General features: G+C 35.6%; 2 protein-coding genes across 2 annotated transcripts in view; both read left to right on the forward strand.

Annotated features, from left to right (window-relative positions):
• Nucleotides 1–21,208, forward strand: part of GPR180 (G protein-coupled receptor 180) — a 29,510-nt gene extending 8,302 nt beyond the window's left edge. Inside the window, exons 3-9 of the mRNA XM_001083934.5 lie at nt 2,650–2,850; nt 9,930–10,110; nt 10,248–10,297; nt 11,918–12,075; nt 15,130–15,321; nt 17,885–17,962; nt 18,946–21,208. Of these exons, the coding sequence (XP_001083934.1) occupies nt 2,650–2,850; nt 9,930–10,110; nt 10,248–10,297; nt 11,918–12,075; nt 15,130–15,321; nt 17,885–17,962; nt 18,946–19,104 (1,019 nt within the window). The 3' untranslated portion in view covers nt 19,105–21,208. The remainder of the gene's footprint in view (nt 1–2,649; nt 2,851–9,929; nt 10,111–10,247; nt 10,298–11,917; nt 12,076–15,129; nt 15,322–17,884; nt 17,963–18,945) is intronic.
• Nucleotides 2,026–2,642, forward strand: LOC144336155 (uncharacterized). The gene has a single exon (XM_077973858.1). It carries the CDS (start codon nt 2,036–2,038, stop codon nt 2,576–2,578), a length of 543 nt encoding a protein of 180 aa, XP_077829984.1. The 5' UTR covers nt 2,026–2,035; the 3' UTR covers nt 2,579–2,642.
• Nucleotides 21,209–22,267: the final 1,059 nt, after the last annotated feature.

Raw genomic sequence — 22,267 nt, forward strand, 5'->3', positions numbered from 1 at the left:
TAAGAGAAAAAGTGCAAATGATAAAAACAGCAACACAGCAGAGCCTTTATATAATGAGGTCCGGATTATATAATTGCACATTGCACATTTAAACAGTCTTATTTCTGAATCATTTATTGAGCATTTATTAAATTCTTACTAAAAGTCTTCCAATATTTAACAGAGACTAGAGTCTTTGCTACATTTTTCCGGAAGCTGTATGGTTTTTGTTTGTTTGTTTTTTAAAAAGGTAGTTTAAATGTCAGCTAACTTACAGTGGCCAAAAAAGCAATGTCATAGTGGTGTTAATCAAATCCTCTTACTCAATTTAACTACCAATGAATGAAATTCCCAGTTGTACAGTCCAAGTCCTCAAAATTCAAATCCTGACTACATCTGTATCTCATTCATAAAGACCACCTATAAATAACATTTTTCCAACTTTCCACTAGGAAAATTTCCCAACATACAGAAAAGATGAAATTATAATACAACCAGCATCTGTATATCCTCTGCTTAGACTCAATAATTGTTAATATTTTATTAAATTTGCTTTATGTCTATATGTATGTGATTTTTGTTTTAATTGAACCTTGTGAAAATAAGCAGCAGGTATCACAGTTTGCTCCTCCATACCTAAGCATACATCTTCTAAGAGTAAAGAAATTCATCTGTTTAACTGTCCTACACCTAAGAAAATTAATATAATTTTATAATGTCCTCCGAAATCTATTCCATACACAAATTTCTGGTTACCTCAAGAAATGTCTTTTATTTGTTAAAAATCTACAATTGAGAAAGAGATTAAGACTAATTTGTCCTTAAATATTGACATGTTATGGGGGCAAACTAGAGTTGGGAATTGGGCCCATCATAATACTGTTTTAAAAATACTTTGTGTAGAATCATTCTCTTTACATAACATTCCATATGCTTTTCCTTTGCACCTCACAAGAACTCTGAGCTAACAGGGAAGGTATCTTTATTTTACTATTGAAGAAACAAATTTAGAGAGGTTGTAAATTTATTTGCTGAGTCACAAGGCCAAGACTCACTCTTCTGACTCTACTCTTCGTTACACTCAGAACTTGAGACACTCCTCTCCTAGGCAGCTTCATGTTAGTGTTAGTCAGTGCCTCTTAGGTCAGGTCATATTCAGAAACTGCAATTACTTTGGCACCAACCTAATAGTTTTAGATCCAGAGAGAATCTTATACATCATTTTGTGTTTCTCAGAAGGGAGTGCCATTGGCATTTTAGGGGGAATAATTCTTTGCATGAGGTTCAGCATAGCCCCCCTCCAAGTATCTAACCAGCTATTGTGACAAAAAACGATCCCCTCATATTTTCAGAGGCCCTGGATGAAAGGAGATTACCCTGGATTGAGAACCACTTACTAATATAACCACCTTGTTTTAAAGAAAGGAAAAGCAGAGTTGACGTTTAGCAACTGCTCTGTGACAGATACCATGCTAGGTGACTCACATAACTTAGTGCTTACATCAGCTCTTTGCTGTAGGTAGTATCTTCATTTTACAGATGAAGAAAATGAGTGTCATTGCTTATGTAACTTACCCAAGGTCACACAACAGTTAAGTATTGAAGCCAGGATTGAAACATACATCTGAATGATGCCACACACCCCCACCCCTGACTATATCATATTACTTCATATGGACCTGATCCAGTATAATAACTTCTACATTCCTGTAATTTCTATTTTTTCTGCTCTTTGTACCCTTTTAAAGAACAACCAATCAGAAAAAGGTTTTGGAAAATCTTTTGAAAATACGTAGTTTTTAGATACAATGATTTCGTAAGTTGAATGCTCCATTTTAAATTTAACTCGAGTAATCTTCAAAAATGTCACTGTGATTGTTGCACAGCATTGTGGATGTGCTTAATGCCATAGACTGTACACTTAAAAATGGTTAAAATGATACATTTAGCATTGTGTATATTTTACCACCACAATTTTTTTGAATGTCATTAACCCACCTGGAAACTGTGAAAATACTGAAAATTAAAATTCAGAGTTTCAGCTGTCGAGACCAAGATGGTGGCGAGACTCAGCGCCTTCCTCAAGAATGCCTGGGCCAAGGAGCCGGTGCTGGTCGTGTCCTTCATCATCAGGAGCCTAGCTGTAATTCTGCCCCCACTCAGCCCCTACACTAAGTACGTCATCATGATCAACGAGGTCACACCCTACAACTACCCAATGCCCATCCGCAATGATGGGAACATGCCCGATGTGCCCAGCCACCCCCAGGATTCCCAGAGCCCCAGCTTGGAGTGGCTGAAGAAACTGAGCACCTCCACTGACAGAGGAGGCCCCTCCCATGGCTCCCAATACGAATGTGAGAACCAGAAAAAAAAAAAAATTCAGAGTTTCAGTGAAGCCATTCTACTCGTGGTGTTTTATAGTCATACTTGTATAGTGATTCCTTGGTTAAAAACATCATTTTTATCTCCTTTGCAGATAAATTCTGATTTATTCTGTAAATATCTGGTTTACAAGACTTATTCCAAATACTTCACAAAGTCTTGGATTTCTGAGGCAATAAAAATGAAACAAAAGAGTGTCCTAACCTCAAATTGATTATATAATAAAATAATGGAACACGTGTGAGAGTTTTGTTACGAAAGGTGTTGTTTTCTTTCTCTTTAAAGTGACCATGAACCAGACCGAACATAATCTGACAGTGTCCCAGATTCCATCTCCACAAACGTGGCATGTGTTTTATGCAGACAAGTATACGTGCCAAGATGACAAGGAGAATTCTCAGGTGGAAGATATCCCATTTGAAATGGTGTTACTAAACCCAGATGCCGAAGGGAATCCATTTGATCATTTTAGTGCTGGAGAATCTGGTAAGAATATGTATTTGAATATATCCTAAATTCTGGAAAGGATTTATGCACAAATATATTCATGTCATATTTTTAAAATAAAAAAATGAAAGCAACCTATATGTCCAAAAGTAGAGAAATGGTTAAATGAATCTTCTTATACCTTTTTGATAGCCATAATACTAATTTTTAAAAGCAGAGTATTATTTGAGTGTATTAAAACCTGCAGAGAATTAAACAGAAGTACAAAACTGTTAACAGATTATTTTGATACTCTGAGTTGGTAGAGTTGTATAGTTTTGTTTGTTTGCTTGTTTGTTTGGGCTCCTGACAGGAAATGACTTGTGCAGTTTTTAGTTTCCTCTATAATTCTAAATATTTTGTTTTTATGATAACTTTGCATTATTTTTATAAACAGAAAAATGTAATAAATTGAACAATTTCAGTTGTTAACTCAATAATTAAATGAGATTAGAAACTGAACTGCTTTGTATGGTTAACTCTTTACTAGGTTGTTTGAACAGATTTAGGGATTGCCTTCATTGAAGCTTACAACAATTTAAATGATCAGAGTCTATAATACTTCCCAGAATCAGATTTACTCATATAAAATATTTCATCAAAATGTTAGGTAACTATGTCCTGGCCTACTGAGGTAAGATTCCTAGCCCCAGCAGAAGTGAATGACTTCTTATGATCATGATAAACATGCTATGAAGTATAACTGATTTGTAAATTACCATGTAGGAGTAAGGATTTGTACGCCATCTGTCAAAGAAAAGCGTTAATGGTTTACCTCTTCATGAGTTCATTGGCTGTTTGAAAGAGTCAATCTGCTTAAGAGAAAAATTTAGTTCCATTGTATCCTGTTGGCCATAGAGTGGCGTGGGTGGAGGTGAGGCAGGAGTGAGGCCACATTAGCTTAAACCGATTGTTTAGTTCAAAGTGTAAATTCGTCACAGCTAAAAAAGCAACTTGAGATTTGTGACAGTAGGTCACAAATAATGTTTTAAGGGATAAACTTTTTAAAAATATCCTTTGTTTGGGAAAAATGTATATCTAGTGACAGAATGGCGTGCTAATTTATTTTTATTTTTATTTTTTAGAGATGGGGTCTCACCATGTTGCCCAGGTTGTCTCAAACTACTGGGTTCAAGTGATCCTCCCACCTTGGCCTCCCAAGGTGTTGGGATTGCAGGTGTGAGCTGCTGCACCTGGCCCTAAATGTTTTAAAGTGGTTAATTTTAAAGTTCTTTCTGTGAAAGAAATGATGTAGTGTAAACTACTCAAGTTGTTTCTGAATGCAAATGAATGTAAAGGTTAAATTTCATTTATGATACCTTTGACTAGTATAGATCATTATTGGAAATTAACTTAGTCCTTCCATTTCCTTAATCTTTGTAAAAGATGCCAACATTTTTCTGTATTTTGGAAAGGCATTGATGGAACCCAGGTCTACTAAGAGCATTGAATGGGTGGTTGGACTGAACTGCTCTTCAGGTCCTTTTTTTTTTTTTAAATTTAATTTTTTGAAGCGGAGCCTTGCTCTGTCAACCAGGCTGGAACGCAATGGTGCAGTCTCGGCCCACTGCAACCTCTGCCTTCCGGGTTCAAGCGATTCTCCCGCCTCAGCCTCCTGAGTAGCTGGGACTACAGGCGCCCACCACTACACCTGTCTAATTTTTGTATTTTTAGTGGAGACGAGGTTTCGCCATGTTGACCAGAACTCCTAACCTCAGGCCAAGGCAGGCCTGCCTTGGCCTCCCAAAGTGCTGGGATTACAGGCATAAGCCACTGCACGCAGCCTTCCGGTCCTTTTTAACTGTAAGACTTCGTTATTTCACATGACACTTGTTTTTAGGACTGGTCAAGGCTCACTAGGAAGTAATGTTCTGCTGCAGTTGCTGCATGTGCAAACCCTGCTGCCTCTACTGGAGTCCAGATGAATTAGCGCTTCCTCTCCTGCCTTCCAGGCTGTAGCCCTTTGGCTCAAACGGTGGTTTTATGTATTGAGTGGATCCATGAGACTTTTCTGGATCCTAATATGCTTTTACTTGCCTCCTTATCCAGGCCTCCATTTTTGGTCTTTTTCTTTATCACCAATTTGGCATGTAAACTTTTATCCCAGGCTATAAAGTGATCACATTTGTGCCCTGTGCCATGCTTGGACTACTGAATGCCAGTCATACCTTGCCTTGTCCTGAACCTTGCCTATATCTTCCAGTGTTTTCCTCAACATCTTGAGTTGTGGCAACCTTTTCTTTATGATCCATACTAACCATTGTGATTCAGTTCTTAGTTCTGACTCCTTCTGACCTACCTTTTCCTGATTTTGTGACTGATTTTGATTTTATGCTTACTCTTGTGTCTAAAAGCTGTCTTATACTACAGTGGGTAAGTTACATTGAGTATGTCAGCAACAATATTTAAACAAGGGGCAAAACCTCACTATAATTGTATGTATTTTCATTAAGCATGACATTCTATGCAAGGCTAACCTGTGGGAATTAATCATTAAAAAGTGCTAGAAGTACCCAAAACCATCCAGCCTTGTTTTGTGGCTTCCTCTAAACATCACATCATTTTATTGATTAAAATACCTAAAAGCTTTTGTGAATAACTCTACATTGAAGTATCAATGAGTGGTTCTTAACCCATCACTGTATGCATCTAGTTTAAGGTTATGAGGTTTAAAACAAAAATTCAGATGTTCACACCCCGAGACTCAGATAGATTTGGTTTGGAGTGGAAGCCAGTTAAAGCTCTAAAGTTGATTCTTATGTACAGAACCACTGATCTAAAAGTCCATATTTCACAATGTTTTAGTAATGTGTTTTAAAATAGAGCCTTAAGAGGGATTCTTCCTACTTTGTAGCCTCAGGTATGGAATTTGTTTACAGGGAAAATCTTCAATTCATTTTAGAAACTTCTGCTAGTTTGTCTAATTATCTCCTCCAAGTAGGAAAAATTGATTTGCTATGCTTTTTATAGAAAATTGATTATTACCACATGTCTCAGAGGTTTGAATTAGAATAACCTGGTGCTAATAGTTGCAATTAATGTTACATGTTGTTCTGGTTAAATTTTGTAATTTGTTCTCTTTCAAACCAATTATGTATTTTCTATCTACCAGACTTTGGTTAATCCTCTATTTTTCAGAGTTGGTCTAGATTAAACAAAGAAAGTAAGGCAAGTGTGATGCCACTTGACAAAGTACTAAATAGGATTATAATACTTTAAGGTAAAATAAAATAAAACTGCATCTTTAAAATATTAGAATCCTTGTTAACTATGTTTGTACTCTAATTAGAGACCAAGAAGTACCCAGAATCCTGAGAGCCTTATTACCAAAAGGCATGTAGACTGGTTTACACTGGAATAATACTACAGGCTCTGCCACATCTGCCATCTCACTGTTTTTAAAATTCTAGCAGCTGTGTTCATTCTTTAGTGTTATTCCTGTTTTCCTCCATGTCCCAAAAGACAATGGGTTGGATCTTCCATTTAGCTTCAGTAGTGTGTTACTGGTGACATGTTGGAATGTTTTTGGCTTAAAGTAACAGAAAACCCTAATGCAAGTGGTGTAGACAGTAATGAAATGAATTATCTTATGCAACAAGAAGTTTTGAGGCTTCTCCAGGGTGGTTTATTTAGCATCTGTCTACCCTGCTATCCTCAGACTATCAGTGTTCTTAAGCTAGCTGCCTCAAGTTCAAAGTTAGCTGTGGCAGTTCTGAGCATCATGTCTAGATGATTGCAATATTCAGTATCGCTTTTTAGGAGGAAGGAAATTTTTCCCAGAAGCTTCCTATCACATTTCCTTTTTCAGAACTGGGTCATAGCATCATAAGAGAAATGTAAGTTGACATGAAAGAAAGAGGATAAAAGTAGACAAATATGTCAAAAGGGTTAGGTTTACCTCCTACTGGTAAGGGTATGGGAATTTCTGATTGATTTAGACTAATCAGGATATTTCTTGAGACACTTGAGTGTGGGAGACCACTGGGGCTCTGAGACAAGGATCATGGGTAGGCGGGAATGTCTGTTCCAGGTGCTGCCCCAGAACCCAAGGACCCTTTCCCCCTAGGCTCTCCTCCTTTCTTACTTACCATCATTTAGCTGGGGCTGAATTTATTGAAGCTGTCCTCTAAGTTTTCTTGCTACTTTATTTTGCCATTGCTGCTTCCTTTAAGCTTGCCTTAAACCTTACACATTCCCTTACAAGTGTTCACCACCTGTTGTATGCTCATTAAGAGTATTTTTCTTCTTTAGTGTATACTTTTTTAGTGTATATTAACTCTTAAGTATAATAAGATTTGGCAATTAGTGCCCACCTGTTTTAAAATTAGGTTTTAATTTCAAAGTGAACAAGCAAAGTGAACACAAATTGAGTTTAATTTCAAAGTGAACAAACAATTTTTGCTTTTGGCAAAACAAAAACTTGGTAGCTGAAGAGAGGAAAAGACCAGACTTTTTTTTTTTTTTTAAAGAGGGAGTCTCGCTCTGTCCCCTAGGCTGGACATTGTCCCCCCTAGTACATTGGCGCCATCTCGGCTCACTTGCAACCTCTGCCTCCCAGGTTCAAGCGATTCTCCTAGCCGGGATTACAGGCATGTGCCACCATGCCTGGCTGATTTTTTTGTATTTTTTTTTTTAGTAGAGACGGGGGGTTTCACCGCATTAGCCAGGATGGCCTAGATCTTCTGATCTTGTGATCCAACCACCTCAGCCTCCCAAAGTGCTGGGATTACAGGTCTGAGCCATTGCGCCTGACCAAAAAGACAGACTTTTTTAAAGAGATGATTTGTTTAAAGGAACATTGAGTGCAGAGCTAGCATTTTATCTTTTTAAGTATTTTATGGAAAGGTTCAAGGTAAGAATCATCTAAAATTCAGTGAATAAAGTGTGGGGCATGACCCAGTTCAATTTATTTAATATGTTATGTCAATGAAATAATTTTTGTGTTCATTATAATGTTAGCTTTTGCTGGAAGATTATTAACTGTGAATAATCCTAAAACATTTTTTACTGTAACGTATATCTTATTTTCCAGAGTCCTTCCTTCTACATTATTCCGATTCTTCAGTAAATAGTCTGAGCATTTTCTTTTCATGGTAGAGTTGTAACTTAGTGGAGTCGGAAACTTTATCCTATAAGTTAGAAACTTTAAAGATATTCTGTAAAATATTATAAATAAATAAAACTTTAAATTGAATGCCATGTTTAATTCCTTAATACAAAGAAGGAAAGATAAAAACTAAGATTCAAAACACAGGATAGCATAAGGAACTTTACTGTCCCACAGTTGTTATAATATATTTAGCATTTGTATTTTCTGTCTTGTTCCAGTACTATAACCACCCCAGGATTATGTTGCCATTATTTCTAAGGCTAGAGTGCTTTTCTATGTAAGGAGTTTTAAAAGAAAATATGCTATTTTACTTGATCTTCCCTTCCTGAAGTCTAAACATGCTTTTTCACCTGCACTAGAAAAGTTAACTGTCCACATTTATATTCATAGAGCAGGAGAGACACCCAGTGGCAGAAATACTTTTTGCTGCTTTTCCCCCCCTAACCAGGCCAAAAGCATGATTGAGCTGCTTATTGATTCTTATGATTTGTGTCTTCTGATTGCTTTTACAAAATTATTTTCCACATATTAGAAATATTTTCTTCTCTGACTGTTAATTGAAGTTTACCCAAATGGCACACTAGAGCAGGCTTGGTGTTTACCATTGGAATGAAAGTTCATCCATAGACTTAATTAAGACAGCTCTATTCACACCACTGTTAGAGCAGTCTGGTGTTAGATAGAATGTAAAAGTCTTAATATTAGGGACTATCTTGACATGTAACCAAGTAAATGTTAGCCGTTAAACTGAAAGCTAGCCTGGTGCTTTATTATAAAAATTTTCTGAAATTTCTGAAAAATGGAGACTCAGTCAAAAGATTTCAAGTTAACACAGAAAAAGTGACATTTATAATAAGGTTACATGAAAACTGTACTAAAAAGCTGCTAGTAGGCACTAGAGGCTGCTGTAATGACTGGTTTCATTTTTAATATAAAGTCTGCACATTCTTTGTTCTTTGCCAGCCATCTCTCTTTCCTCACTTGTAATTTCTGCTCCCTCAAAACTTTGGTTTTTATCATGGCTCAGTTTGATTCCTCTGGCCTGTTCCAACATCATCTCCTTTCAACTTCAATTTCTGTGGCCTCTTTCCTTTCTGCTTTATAGTTTGATCTACTAAGAGAAGATGATTAGCCTAAATTAAAATTGTTATGTTGTTGGCCTCTTGCATTGGTAGCCATTTGGTTAGGTGTTACAATTTTCAGCCAATCCTGGCATGGAGTTGCATGATCTCCACAGGATTTTTTTTTTTTTTTTTTTGGGCAAGAGCTGTAGACAGTTCATCTCAGAAGAGATCTCTGGACATGACAGATATTTTGAAGATTTGTCCAAATGGAAATTCAGGGTATTGGGACATTCCCAAGCTGTGGTTCTCGTGCGTTAGCTATATCAGAATCATGCTTAGGGCTTACTAAAGCACAGATTACTGGGCTCTAGTCAAGAGTGTCTGATTCAGTAGATCAAAAACTGGATGGAACTCAAGAATTTGCGTTTATAACAAGTTCCCTGATGTTGCTGCTGGGCAAGAGAACACACTTTGAGATACATTGTCAGGGTATTTTAAACTATTATTGACTGAGCTAATCTATTTCTAAACTTTTTACAAAAGAAATTCACTTTGGGGGTAAAACGTATATTTAACTGAATGCTAAAATCACTATTTTCATTTACTGTTTTCAAATAAAACTGTGATTTTATGATGAGTCTTTGGGTTTCCCTGACCATTATGCTTTCCTACAGATTGACCTTAACTAGTTTGGTTTAATCTGCTTTCTTGTAGTTAAAATTTTGCCCCAAGGCACAAAAACGTTCAAGTTTTAAGAGTTTTTTTTTTTCTCTTACAAAGGTGAATGCTATGACTCCAGTTAAAAAACAAGTTCTAGAAATATACTGACAGGGAGATTTGAAAGCAACCCAATACGATAACTGGCTTTGTTTTACTGAAGCAAACTCCCTTTCTTCTCTTCACAGGGTTACATGAGTTCTTTTTCCTCCTAGTCCTAGTGTACTTTGTGATTGCTTGCATTTATGCTCAATCATTGTGGCAGGCTATTAAGAAAGGAGGACCCATGCACATGATTTTAAAGGTTCTGACAACTGCCTTGCTGTTACAAGCTGGTTCAGCTTTAGCTAATTACATTCATTTCTCCAGGTAACTCAAAACCACTAAAACTGTGTTCATCATTACATCTAATTAATCCTAATTAGTCCACCAAAATTATGCTTGCTTTGATTATGAACAATTTTTTTCACATTTGTCATTTACACTAATCTTCTTCAATTCCTCAGTTACTCCAAAGATGGAATAGGGGTACCATTTATGGGAAGCTTGGCAGAATGTGAGTATCTTTCTGAGCATTTTTAAAAAAGCTTTTACACTTGCTATCTGCTTTTTTTTTTTCAACTATTTCTTGTCATAGTATAAATTTTCTGTCGAAAGTTGTTTAGAAATCAGCTTGACTGAGTACAAGATTACAGTTTAAGTTCCCATATGTCCTACTTAGTTTCTTCTTAATAATAGGTAATGTGTACAGCTCCTCATTGTTTTTTTGTTTGTTTGAGGCAGGGTTCTTACTCTGTAGCCCAGGCTGGAGTGCAGTGGTGCAGTCACGGCTCACTGCAGCCTCAAACTCCTAGACTCAGGTGATCCTCCTGCCTCAGCCTTCCCAGTAGCTGGGAGTACAGGCACATACCATCATGCCTGGCTAATTTTTAAATTTCCTTTTCTGTAGATGGGGTCTCACTATGTTGCCCAGGCTGGCCTTATACTCTTGGGCTTAAGGGATCCATCCGCCTTGGCCTCCCAAAGTCCTGGAATTACAGGCATGAGTCACTACACTCTGCCTCTTCATTGTTTTTAGGCATATTTATATACATTCTCTCATCTTATCCTCAATAGAAGAGTATGTCTGCATATCCTTATTTTGCAGATAAAGGATCTGGGCTCAGTGATGTGAAACAGATTTCCAAATGTCAGTCAGCTATTGAGTGGTAGAGACTAGACTCAGACCTAAATTTTCTTACCTCAAAGCTGAAGGTTTTCTTCCTATTTTAATTCCATTCTCTGTTATACTGACTCTTTTCTATTTCTGACCCAAAGCCTAAAACTCACATCAAAATACACTATGAAGAAAAGTGATAAGCTTTCTTAAAAAATCATTAAATACTACCTCACAAAATAAATATATATATGGAACTTGAAGCATTTATAGATTTTCGTTGTTTTCTTATAGTGTTGACGTGGATACAGGTGGTTTTGATACATCTTTTCTGTTTGAAGTAGCAGGCTTCCCCTGCAGTGTAGGTGATGGCCACCTGGTGGCACATCACACTAATGTATGGAGCTTCTCATGTGTCTTCAGGATTCTGAAAGTAAAGCCAATGTTTGGATGTTATGGGAGCTATGCATTTCATTGTATTGTTTCTTGTTAATAGTTTTAGAAAATACTCTTTACTTTATAGTTCAGCCATCAAAAAAAAAAACTCAGAAATGAAGGTACTAGTATTCTCCACATTGCAGAAATCATATTTAGAATTTAACAAGCAGTGAGTTATTAACAATTTAATATGATTAAATTCTAAATCATATTTAGAATTTAACAAGCAGTGAGCAGAGAACAAGATTATGTAGTTAGAAAAGCTAAGAAAAATGGGAAATGAAGAGAGTTAAGATTGGACTTAATGGACATATGGTATGGGCATATATATGTATTTTTAAATAGTATTGCTGCTGTTTTAACTATTTTTATAAATATATACAAAATTTATGACAATTTTTAAATCTTTAGAATTATTACATGCGAATATCTCTCAATGAATTTCCTTAGCTTCTCTTTGAAAATAGCTGTCTTTTTGTGGTTAAAAAAAAAAAAAAAAGATGTTCTCATCATAACGCAAAAAGCGCTAAATTTTTTAATATTGTGTAAACTTGGTTGACATTGGTTTTCATGTCCCATTAGTTTTTGACATCGCTTCCCAAATTCAGATGTTATACTTGCTTTTGAGTCTATGCATGGGTTGGACGATAGTCAGAATGAAGAAGTCTCAAAGCAGACCTCTCCAGTGGGATTCTACACCTGCATCCACTGGCATTGCAGTATTCATTGTCATGACACAGGTGAGTGTTGATACTCTGTTTCTGCTTAGTAATCCTCAGAAATGCAAACTGGAGCATACCTCATTTCAGAATTGAAAGCTGGGACCCATGAGGAATTTGTGTCATTTTTTTTTTTCTTGAAATGTCTGAGCTTCTACAATTTGTGTCATTTAAAGTATGAATTTAAAGAGCATTAGATCAAATAATCTTAATTATCTGGATGCAACTATATGTAGACTGCAGAATATATAATTTACCTGAATTTGAGCTTCCTGTCAGCTTATTTAAGCACCATATATTTAATACTAGGTTAGAGTCTTATTTCCTACTTAATAATAGCTTTCTTTCATATTTCTCTAGCACATGGTAAGTACTTAACATTGAATGAATGATTCAATGGATTTGAGATTTATCCATTGTCAATCTTTAGGATTGGCTTTACATAAAAGAATTCAGGTGATTATTTAAGATTAATTAAAAGGCCAAATATAGACTAAAAAAGAATGGGATCTTGTTTTTGAAAGCAAATGTAAAAACAAAACTGGTCTTTTATAAGGGTCCTGCATGTCTTTTTTTTTTTCTTTTCCTCTGTATTAATAGTATTGACATTCTAAGATACCCATATGCCTGTGTTCAATGGATTTGTAAAAATTAAGAAGAAAGGTATAAAAATAAAATTTTTACTAAGTTTTTGATGAGCATTAGCTATAGATGAAAATGAAGTATATATACTTAGGCTCTGTAAAGGACATTATAATATAAGTTTAATGCATTAAATAAATTGAAAAATATATTAATGAAGGATGGGGCCAGTGCTTTATTCATCTTTCTATCCCTAGTATTTATTTAATATAGTAGGTTTTGAGTGGAATAGGAGTATTGAATTTACATGAATGATTTGGGTAAGAGACCATATCACAGGTGGTGATATTTAGAAAGGAGATAGTGCCGGAAAAGGGGATGATGAGAAAGAATTGAATTAGAAGAATTGATTAAAATAAGGTTAAGATTCTAACAACTTAATGTTTTTGAGCCAGGACTTACAGAGAGTAGTGTCAATGTCAGGTTAAATTCTCACTTTTTATTTCTTTTTAAAAATTACATTTTTATTATTTCATTGTAATTTTAATTTACTGTCATAGACAAATATGAGTTGAGAACTAAGATGATATTACACTAGAGTTTACATGAGAATTTATGAAGAATACATTAAACATAGCTGTGATCTTCAGCAACAACCCAGACAAGGCAGATCAGACAGGCAGTCAGAGGCTATACAAATACATACATATTTTATACAGATCACATATTAGCATATGTATGTGAAAACAGGGAAGTTTGAATATGTAAAAATATGAACCATGGGCTGTGGTAGCTCTGTGGTAGCACTTCTGTGTTGCAAAAGTGAAGTTCAGAAATGTAGGTTAAGAAATCAGATGGGAGACTGGGCGCGGTGGCTCACGCCTGTAATCCCAGCACTTTGGGAGGCCAAGGTGGGCAGATCACCTGAGGTCAGGAATTTGAGACCAGCCTGGCCAACATGGTGAAACCCCATCTCTACTAAAAATACAAAAACTAGCCGGGTGTGCTGGTGTATGCCTGTGATCCCAGCTACTCAGGAGGCTGAGGCAGGAGAATCAATTGAACTTGGGAGGTGGAGGTTGCAGTGAGCTGAGATCGTGCCACTGCACTCCAGCCTGGGAAACAGAGTGAGACTTTGTCTTAAAAAAAAAAAAAAAAAAAAGAAATCAGATGGGTATAATTTGGTGGTTTGGAAGAATAACACTTTCGGTAACAGAGCATATATTGAGCCCAAGAAGGAATTTCACATGTTATAGTGACAAAGGAATTTACCTAACAAGAATGGTAGCAGGAGTAAAATTAGTGTAGAGGATGTGAGAAGGAGGAAAGCAAGAGGTTGCTGGTAAACCCCATAAAACCTAATAATTGGATTTGTTATTGAGTTTTGATGTATTCTAAAAGTTCTTGGAAGTCACCAAAGACTCAATTCTGAGTGAGGGCTGGCTGAATTGACAAAGGAAAGAAGTGCAGAGAGCTGCAGACGTGTGTTGCAATGGTTAAAATATTAGAGTAAGTTAAGTGATTGATGTTTAGTAAAGATGGAGGCAACATGGACACTAATTTCTTTTGAATAGTAATAAACAGAATAGCTTAATGAGGAACTAGCTGAGCTTTTTACTGTTAGCAACATGGGAGAAAAGGTCGGTAAACAGTGATAAGTGCCCTGAGGATTTATAGTGAATAATAAAAATATGCTGTCCTTTACCAAGGGATGTTAGCATGAAAATGAATAAAGTCTGAAATCAACAATTCTGACTTTTTAATTTCTGAGTTGTACAAAAAACACTGAAATGTTTGAAAGTTACCCTGAGATAGCCAGTTTGAATGCAGAACGGTTTACATTCAATGATGTTGAAGTAAAAAGGAAATGGATTTAGAAGAAAGTTTGTTCTTTTAACCTTTTCAGTTCGTTTTCATCCTTAGAGATGATCTTATTTGAATCATGACAACAATAGAATTTTTTTTTTTCCCTTTTTTTTCGAGATGGAGTTTCACTCTTATTGCCCAGGCTGGAGTGCAATGGCACGATCTCAGCTCACTGCAACCTCCACCTCCTGGGTTCATGTGATTCTCCTGCCTCAACCTCCTGAGTAGCTGGGATTACAGGCGCCCGCCACCACGCCCAGCTAATTTTTTGTATTTTTAGTAGAGATGGGATTTCATGTCCAGGCTGGTCTCAAATTCCTGACCTCAGGTGATCTATCCGCCTTGGCCTCCCAAAGTGCTGGGATTACAGGCATGAGCCACCATGCCCAGCAGCAATAGAATTTTAAAAAAATCTCTTAACTCTGGTCTTACTTCATAAAAATTCATTTTTTCTAGCTTAGGGTATTAGAGTGATGAAAAGACTGTACTTTATTCATTAACAACCTCTATGGTCTGATAGGAATGTTTATATAACATTTAAAGGGATGTTTATTAAAGAGTTGAAAAAAATATTTAATTAGGTGTAATCTTTTTTTTCCTAAACGTAATATTGTTTTTCTTTTGCAGAGTGTTTTGCTACTTTGGGAACAGTTTGAAGATACCAGTCATCATAGCTACCATTCACACCACAACTTAGCAGGGATCCTCCTAATCGTCCTAAGAATTTGCCTAGCATTGTCATTAGGCTGTGGACTCTATCAGATCATCACAGTGGAGAGAAGTACACTCAAAAGGGAGTTCTACATCACATTTGCCAAAGTATGGGTTTGGAAAGAAAATGGTTTATTCTGATTATCCACTTCATTCTGGTTTCTTTGGGAAGTTAATAAACAACTACATGCTAACTTTTATTAAACTTCTGGGCCGAGCACAGTGGCTCACTCCTGTAATCCCAGTGCTTTGGGAGGCCGAGACAGGCGGATCGCTTGAGCCCGCAAGTTGGAAACCAGCCTGGGCAACATAGATCCCATCTCTACAAAAAATTAATATTAGCCAGGCTCTGTGGCGAGCACCTGTTGTCTCAGCTACTCGAGAGGCTGAGATGGGAGGATTGCTTGAGCCTGTGTGTTGAAGGCTTCAGTGAGCCAAGATTGGGCCACTGCACTCCAGCCTGGGTGACAGGGCGAGACCTTGTTTTTTTTTTTTTTTTTGTAAAAAAAAAAAAACTATTATGTGACAGACACTACCATAAGTTCTCTATGTGGTTCAACTCATTTAACCTTAGCAACTTATGTGATGTAGGTATTATCCCCATTTTACAAGACCTGTGAGACAGTACTTTCCATATACTCTTTGCAGGTCAGTTTTGCCTGGTTCGTATTTTCGTCAATAGGGATTTTGCATTTTTTTCTGTAATATAATTTTAAATTTTTAAAATCAAATATGCTTTGGATTTCTCAACACTTATTAATTGACTATAATCTGTTATTCTCAGAGTTATACAATGTTTTATAACAAACTGTTAGGAGCTATCCTTCAGCATAAGCAGCTGGAGCCAGGAGGCTGGGTTCATGTTTCAGCCAGCCTTACTCCATCCACATGAGATCCTGTCACTTTATTCCTCCTTTCTTGTCCTTCTTCTGCTAGTGAGATCTAAAAGCAAATTCGGTTTTTTTCTATACAGGAGAAGGGTTAGAGCAGTAACATTATAGAACCCTCCCTCCCTAGAAGGTTTCATTTTTCTGTCAGATTGAGAGAATCCATACCCCTTCATTTTAGCACCTCAAACCAGCATTCTGATCAGACTGATTCTGTTCAGTCAGCCCATCTTGTCCAGAGTTATTGACTGTTATTCTAAGGCAGCTATGGAAGGAGAGCCAGATTCCTGCTTTATTCCTAGTGTTGAGCATTGCAAAGCTGCTGCTGCAGCCCTAGGTACCAACTTCAGGCTTCTGAGCATAAGACAAGAAGATGTCATCCTGCCTTTCAGTTTTTCACAGGGACAGTAGTGCTTATTGTTTGATAAGTTAATATATATTTGAGGTGTTTAGGCATTAAGGTTTTTTTATTTTGCTTTTTGTCATTATTGCTGTTGTTTTTGAGACGGAGTCTCGCTCTATCGTCCAGGCTGGAGTGCAGTGGCGCCATCTCGGCTCACTGCAAGCTCCGCCTCCCGGGTTCACGCCATTCTCCTGCCTCAGCCTCCCAAGTAGCTGGGACTATAGGCGCATGCCGCCATGCCCGGCTAAGTTTTTGTATTTTTAGTAGAGACGGGGTTTCACCTTGTTAGCCAGGATGGTCTCGATCTCCTGACCTTGTGAACCTTCTGCCTTGGCCTCCCAAAGTGCTGGGATTACAGGCGTGAGCCACCATGCCCGGCCTCTTATTTTGCTTTATGCTTAAAGCAGTGCAAATTTTAAAGTATTTTGTGTTTTAATTTAACTTTCTGAATAGGGTCAAACATCCAAAAGTAAGGAGTAGCAAAAAGTTATTCTCACCTCCTCACACAATTGCTACTATTAGTTCTTAATTTATCCTTCTAGAGAGTTTTAAGTATATATGCCTATATATATTTCCCTTCATTTTTATACAAATAGTAACATACGAAACATTTTTCTATATCTTGTTTTTTTCTTCCTATATCTTCAATGTACCAAACATTTCAACAGCTACTATTTACTAACTTATTTTTTTATTTCAAATTTAATTTTGGGAAAGAGAATACATTGCCATAGATCAAGGAAAAATAGAAAAATATTTGAAACGTATAAACAGTTACCCATTCTTACCTGCCCAGCTCCCCCGGTTCAAAGAAAAATAGAAAAATATTTGAAAAGTATAAACAGTTACCCATTCTTACCTACCCAGCTCCCCTGGTTCAAGGAAAAATAGAAAAATATTTGAAAAGTATAAACAGTTACCCATTCTTACCTGCCCAGCTCCCCCTCCTCTGTTCTACCCCTCAAACAGGTAACAACTATTAATGTTTTTTGTGTATTTTTACAGAATTTCTTTGTGTATCAGCATGCAAATATGAATGTACATTATTTTTTCTTTTTACAGGAATATTACACATTTGTGCCTTGCTTTTGTCACTTAATAATTTGTTATATTAATAATTAGTAGTGTATCAAAATGTGTATGCAGCAGATTTATAAACATAAGATTATAAATACTCCAAAATACTCATTTGGTTAGAAACAAAATACTAATGTCACAGCAACAGTAAATTTATTTCTACATTTTATTACAAGCTCTACTCTAAAGGCCTGTTGAGGTTAATCAGGACCTAAATATGCTAGTAACATTTTTTATGTGGTACATTCTGAAAAAAAAAAAAAAAAACACAGCTGTACTTATTTCACTTTTTCATCTGTTTCAGGGCTGTATCTTGTGGTTTTTATGCCATCCGGTTCTTGCATGCATTTCTGTCATTTTTAGCGACTACCAAAGAGACAAGGTAAGAAATATACATGATGAAAGTAGTTTTTTTTAATGAAAATATTGTCTTAATTGGGAGAATATTTAAATAGGAGGGGCCTGTTTATTTTTTAAGACATTTTCTGGGTTATTTAAAACTTTGAAACAAAGTAGTAAACCAGTAAGTAGATAAATTTGAAGTTTAAAATATTTTCAAAATATTTATAAGCAAAATGGTGGAAATAGGTTTTCTTGATTCTATTTTAGCTTATTTTAGAAACGGCAATAGAGAATTTTAAAATAGAAATTTTGTTTTATAAATTAGATAATTTATAATACATCTTTTAAAAAATGATTAAAATTTTTTGTTACATAATAGTAAAAATCAAGATTTGTAAAAATCAGTCTAGTTGCTTTAACAGACTACAAACCAGAGTGCCATGCTGAAGTATGATGCATTTTGATTGTGTTGATACCTACCTTCTTAGGTGAATGGCTCCATCGTTTCAAAATAGAGGTCTGCCAGGAGCCCTTTACAAGCAATGCAGTATGTGCCTGAATGCACAAATGTTTATTGAGCCTGAGGTATTTACAAAGGGTGAATAGATAGGACAGTAGTCTACAAAAATAGAGAAGCAACTTGAGAGTTTTTGAAAGGGCTTTTAGAGTACCCTTTAAAGTTCAGGTAGGAGCATGCTTTATTCCTATTACTAAATTAGCTAGGAACCTGATTTTTCTTATTTACTGAAACTCTTGTCTGTAGTGCATACCCTTGGGAGAGAATGGTTTAGCAAGTTATTCTTTTGTGCCTTTTTCATCTACAAAATAACTGTTAAAGGGATTTTTTATCCTTAAACAATTAGAGCATTAGTCAGAAATTTTTTTTGATAAAATGTACCTATGGTAAAGATGAAAGATAGAGTATTGTATTTATATAAAAAGCATATATAGATTCATGAGAAATTGAGTATTATTTCTCTGTTTCTGCATGCAGTAAAAGCATTCCTTTCTTTTTCTTTTCAGGTTATTACAATAGGTGTTATCCTTTGCCAGTCTGTTTCCATGGTTATTCTCTACAGACTCTTTCTATCTCACAGTCTATATTGGGAAGTTTCTTCACTTTCTTCAGTAACACTACCACTGACCATATCATCTGGACACAAAAGTCGCCCTCATTTCTGATACTTGATTTTTGTTGAGAGGAAAAGTGAATTGGTTTAAAAGAGTGCAATAAGGATCCAAATACAGTTACTTTTTTTTCATACATTTAGTATGAAAACTTGGAACAGCGAAAGCAGAGCACGTTATTTATATAACTGCATTTAAGCAGTACCAAGACTGAAAAAAAGGTAATAAATGAAATGTTTTGAAATATACTTAAACAACAAACTTTGAAGAAAGTGTTGTTATAAAATGATTGAAGCAATTTCTATATGGAAATAAATGTGAAAAATAACTATATGCTATTTTGGTAAAATATTCACCACTTATAATGCCTCATCTTAATAGCTAACTCAGGTTTAATAGTCTTATAAAAAGTAATCAGTTAAATGATTACTTGCTTATAAATATCTAAACTAGTCCAGTTATGAAATCAGTGTAATACATTGATTTTAAAAACTGCTGCTTTTTATGCTTTAAGGAAATGCATTTCATATTTGAGTTTAAAGGAATTGAAATTACTTCAGGAAATGAATATAAAATATGTTCACAGTTAAATGACTAGGCTTTTGTTTATTTGTGGGTGGAGTTAGTCTCCAATTTTTTTCTGCCATTTTTGGCTCTAGTTCAGGTTTTAGCTTGATTAGCAAAGGTTTTTGACAAACAGTTTATGAAAAAATAAAACTTAAATACATTAACGGGTTGTAAAGACAAAGGATTTTAAAATCTGAGCACTTAGGTGAAGGGACAAGCAGGTTTATGTGGTTAAAAAGAAAGAAGGGAAAAGGTACTACGTGATACGGTACTGAAATTTTGATCCCAATAGAATTCATTTCTCTTACATTGAATCCCCAATCATAATTAAGCCGTATACACAGATTAAATTAACAGAAGCATTTCATATAAATGTTGGTTTCAGTCATCAACTACCCATGAATTCCTGCCCAAGGATACTTAATCAGGATTAAATTTTCTATGAATAATTGAAAAACAAAACACTCACTGGATTTGTTATAATCCGTGTTGGCACTGGATTCTAAGTAGTTGCCATCTTGAATCCTTTGTAATAAAGCCATATTTGTGTGTGTGTGTGATGCCCCAGTATTGAGTATGCTAGCTAAAAAAATATCAAGTGCCTGATTAAAGAATTGCTAAATGGTTGTCGATAATCGCTGTATAAAATGAGTATTCCCATTAATAGTCACTGATTGGAAATTACTCTGTTGCTGTTTGTCAAGCTGTTCAGGCCTTTTCCTTTTTACTTCTGGCTTATTTTAAAAATATTTTTTATCTACTTACTGTGTGTTTAAGCAAGAAACAGTGCACTGATCTGGTAGTTAAATTTTTTAATTAAATAGTTAAAATAATGTAGTGCAACTTAAAAATATCTATGGCTTTGTTTTTTTTTTTCCCTTGTACCTAGTCTCACTGGGAATGACTAGTATTCTGCCTCACTTTCAGGGCAGAATATGTGTTTGTGACCCAAAGTGACAAAGTTACAAAATTCAGCCTGCTCATTAAATCATATCTCTTTTAGTTCTTTGTAGATCATTTAGTAAATTAGAGCTACAGGTTAAGACTAGAAAGTCTGAGTTACGTTTTAGGTATACATGATCGTCTGAGTGGTCATAACCTTTTCTTTTATCATGTCTCCCTAATAACCCCAGCTATTGTCTGTTGTGTTCAGCTGAGATGCAAAAAAGAAATTAAGCAAAAAAGAAAAAGGTGAAGCCTTTTCATAAATTTTGTGAACTTGCCAAAAGGGGAAGGAAAAATCTTTGTGTTATTTCACTCAAAGAACATAAGTAATTGCAATTAACATATATGAAATTTATTACTCTGCTTGCATTTATGAAACCAGTTGTTTAAACTTTAATTCTTAAATTTGTGGTTGGAATTGCTGATAATTTATTTTGTTATTCAAGAGCCATTGTTAAGCGGAGGAAAGTAGTTGTTAATGTATAAAACTGTTCTTGACTAGTAATCTTGACTGGTAATTTATAGTTCATAAGTCATGACACAGTATCCCCTCCTTTTCTGAATGTTTACACGGAGATTCATCACTGCAGCTTACAGAAGTTAAGTGTATACTGCAACCTCTAATTAAAGATAGAAATCTTTTCTACTTTCCTTTGTCAGATAATGCTTTTTTATGTGTTTTTATGTTTTTTGAAAGAAGATAAATGGTTCATCCAGAGCTTTATTAAGAAGCATTTCTTTTCTTCCCTTAAAAAATAGATGTTTATTTTTATTGATGTGTGTATAATAAGATGGGTGCCTACGGTGATGCATTTTACCAAGCATTTTACCTTGATTATTACTAATCTCTATTGTAATAACCAGACTCCCATTTAACTGAGTATAAGGGAGAATAAATGATTTCTCAAAGGTCACCAAACTATTTAGTTTTTCCATTTTACCTTCATGATTTAAGGAACACGTATTAGCTGTGTTTTAGTGAGAATGAATTGCTATCCATCATAATTTTCGCTATTGATTTGAATGTTAAAACTAGAATTGTGCTAAAATCAGAACATGAGCTTGAATATCTGTAAGACCTCAGCACACTTCAGTATTTGAACCTGGCTGTTAGCTAGACAGTATTACTAGCAGGAGAGTTAATCTAGGCAGAAGAGCTTGCTTTAGGGTAATTATTTATGATCTCCAGTAAAGTAAGTCACATCTGATGAACATAAGAGATACACAAATCTGAGATCATCTCTAAAATAATGAGACTAGAACCTATCTATCAACATGAACATGGGCTCCTTCAGCATGTTTCTTCTAGGAGACTGCATGTTCTTTGGAATTTGGAAATCTGGAATTATCTGTGAAACATTTTCTTAAATAGCTGCTGTGGTGTCAAATCACTGAAGTTGTTTTTTGTTTGTTTTGAGGATTGATATGATTGTTAGAAGTAGCCAGATCTGAAGAGGTAATACCGTTTTTTATTCCAACGTGTATTTGTGAATTGAGACTAAAATAATGAGATTGGTTTTCCTCTGTGATCTGAAAGTAGTGTGGTAGAAGCACCGTAGCTTGATCTCTTGCAATAGCTCTCTATGTAATATTACGACCTCCACACTTGGACAGCCTTCTGCACAGCTCCAGGGGCATCATATGTGTTGTGCTGTAGGAGTGCCATGAAGCCTTTGTGGGGAGGAAAGAAGTGGTCCTGCCCACT

Source organism: Macaca mulatta, chromosome 17 (genome assembly GCF_049350105.2).
Source record: "Macaca mulatta isolate MMU2019108-1 chromosome 17, T2T-MMU8v2.0, whole genome shotgun sequence".
Lineage (NCBI taxonomy): Eukaryota > Metazoa > Chordata > Mammalia > Primates > Cercopithecidae > Macaca > Macaca mulatta.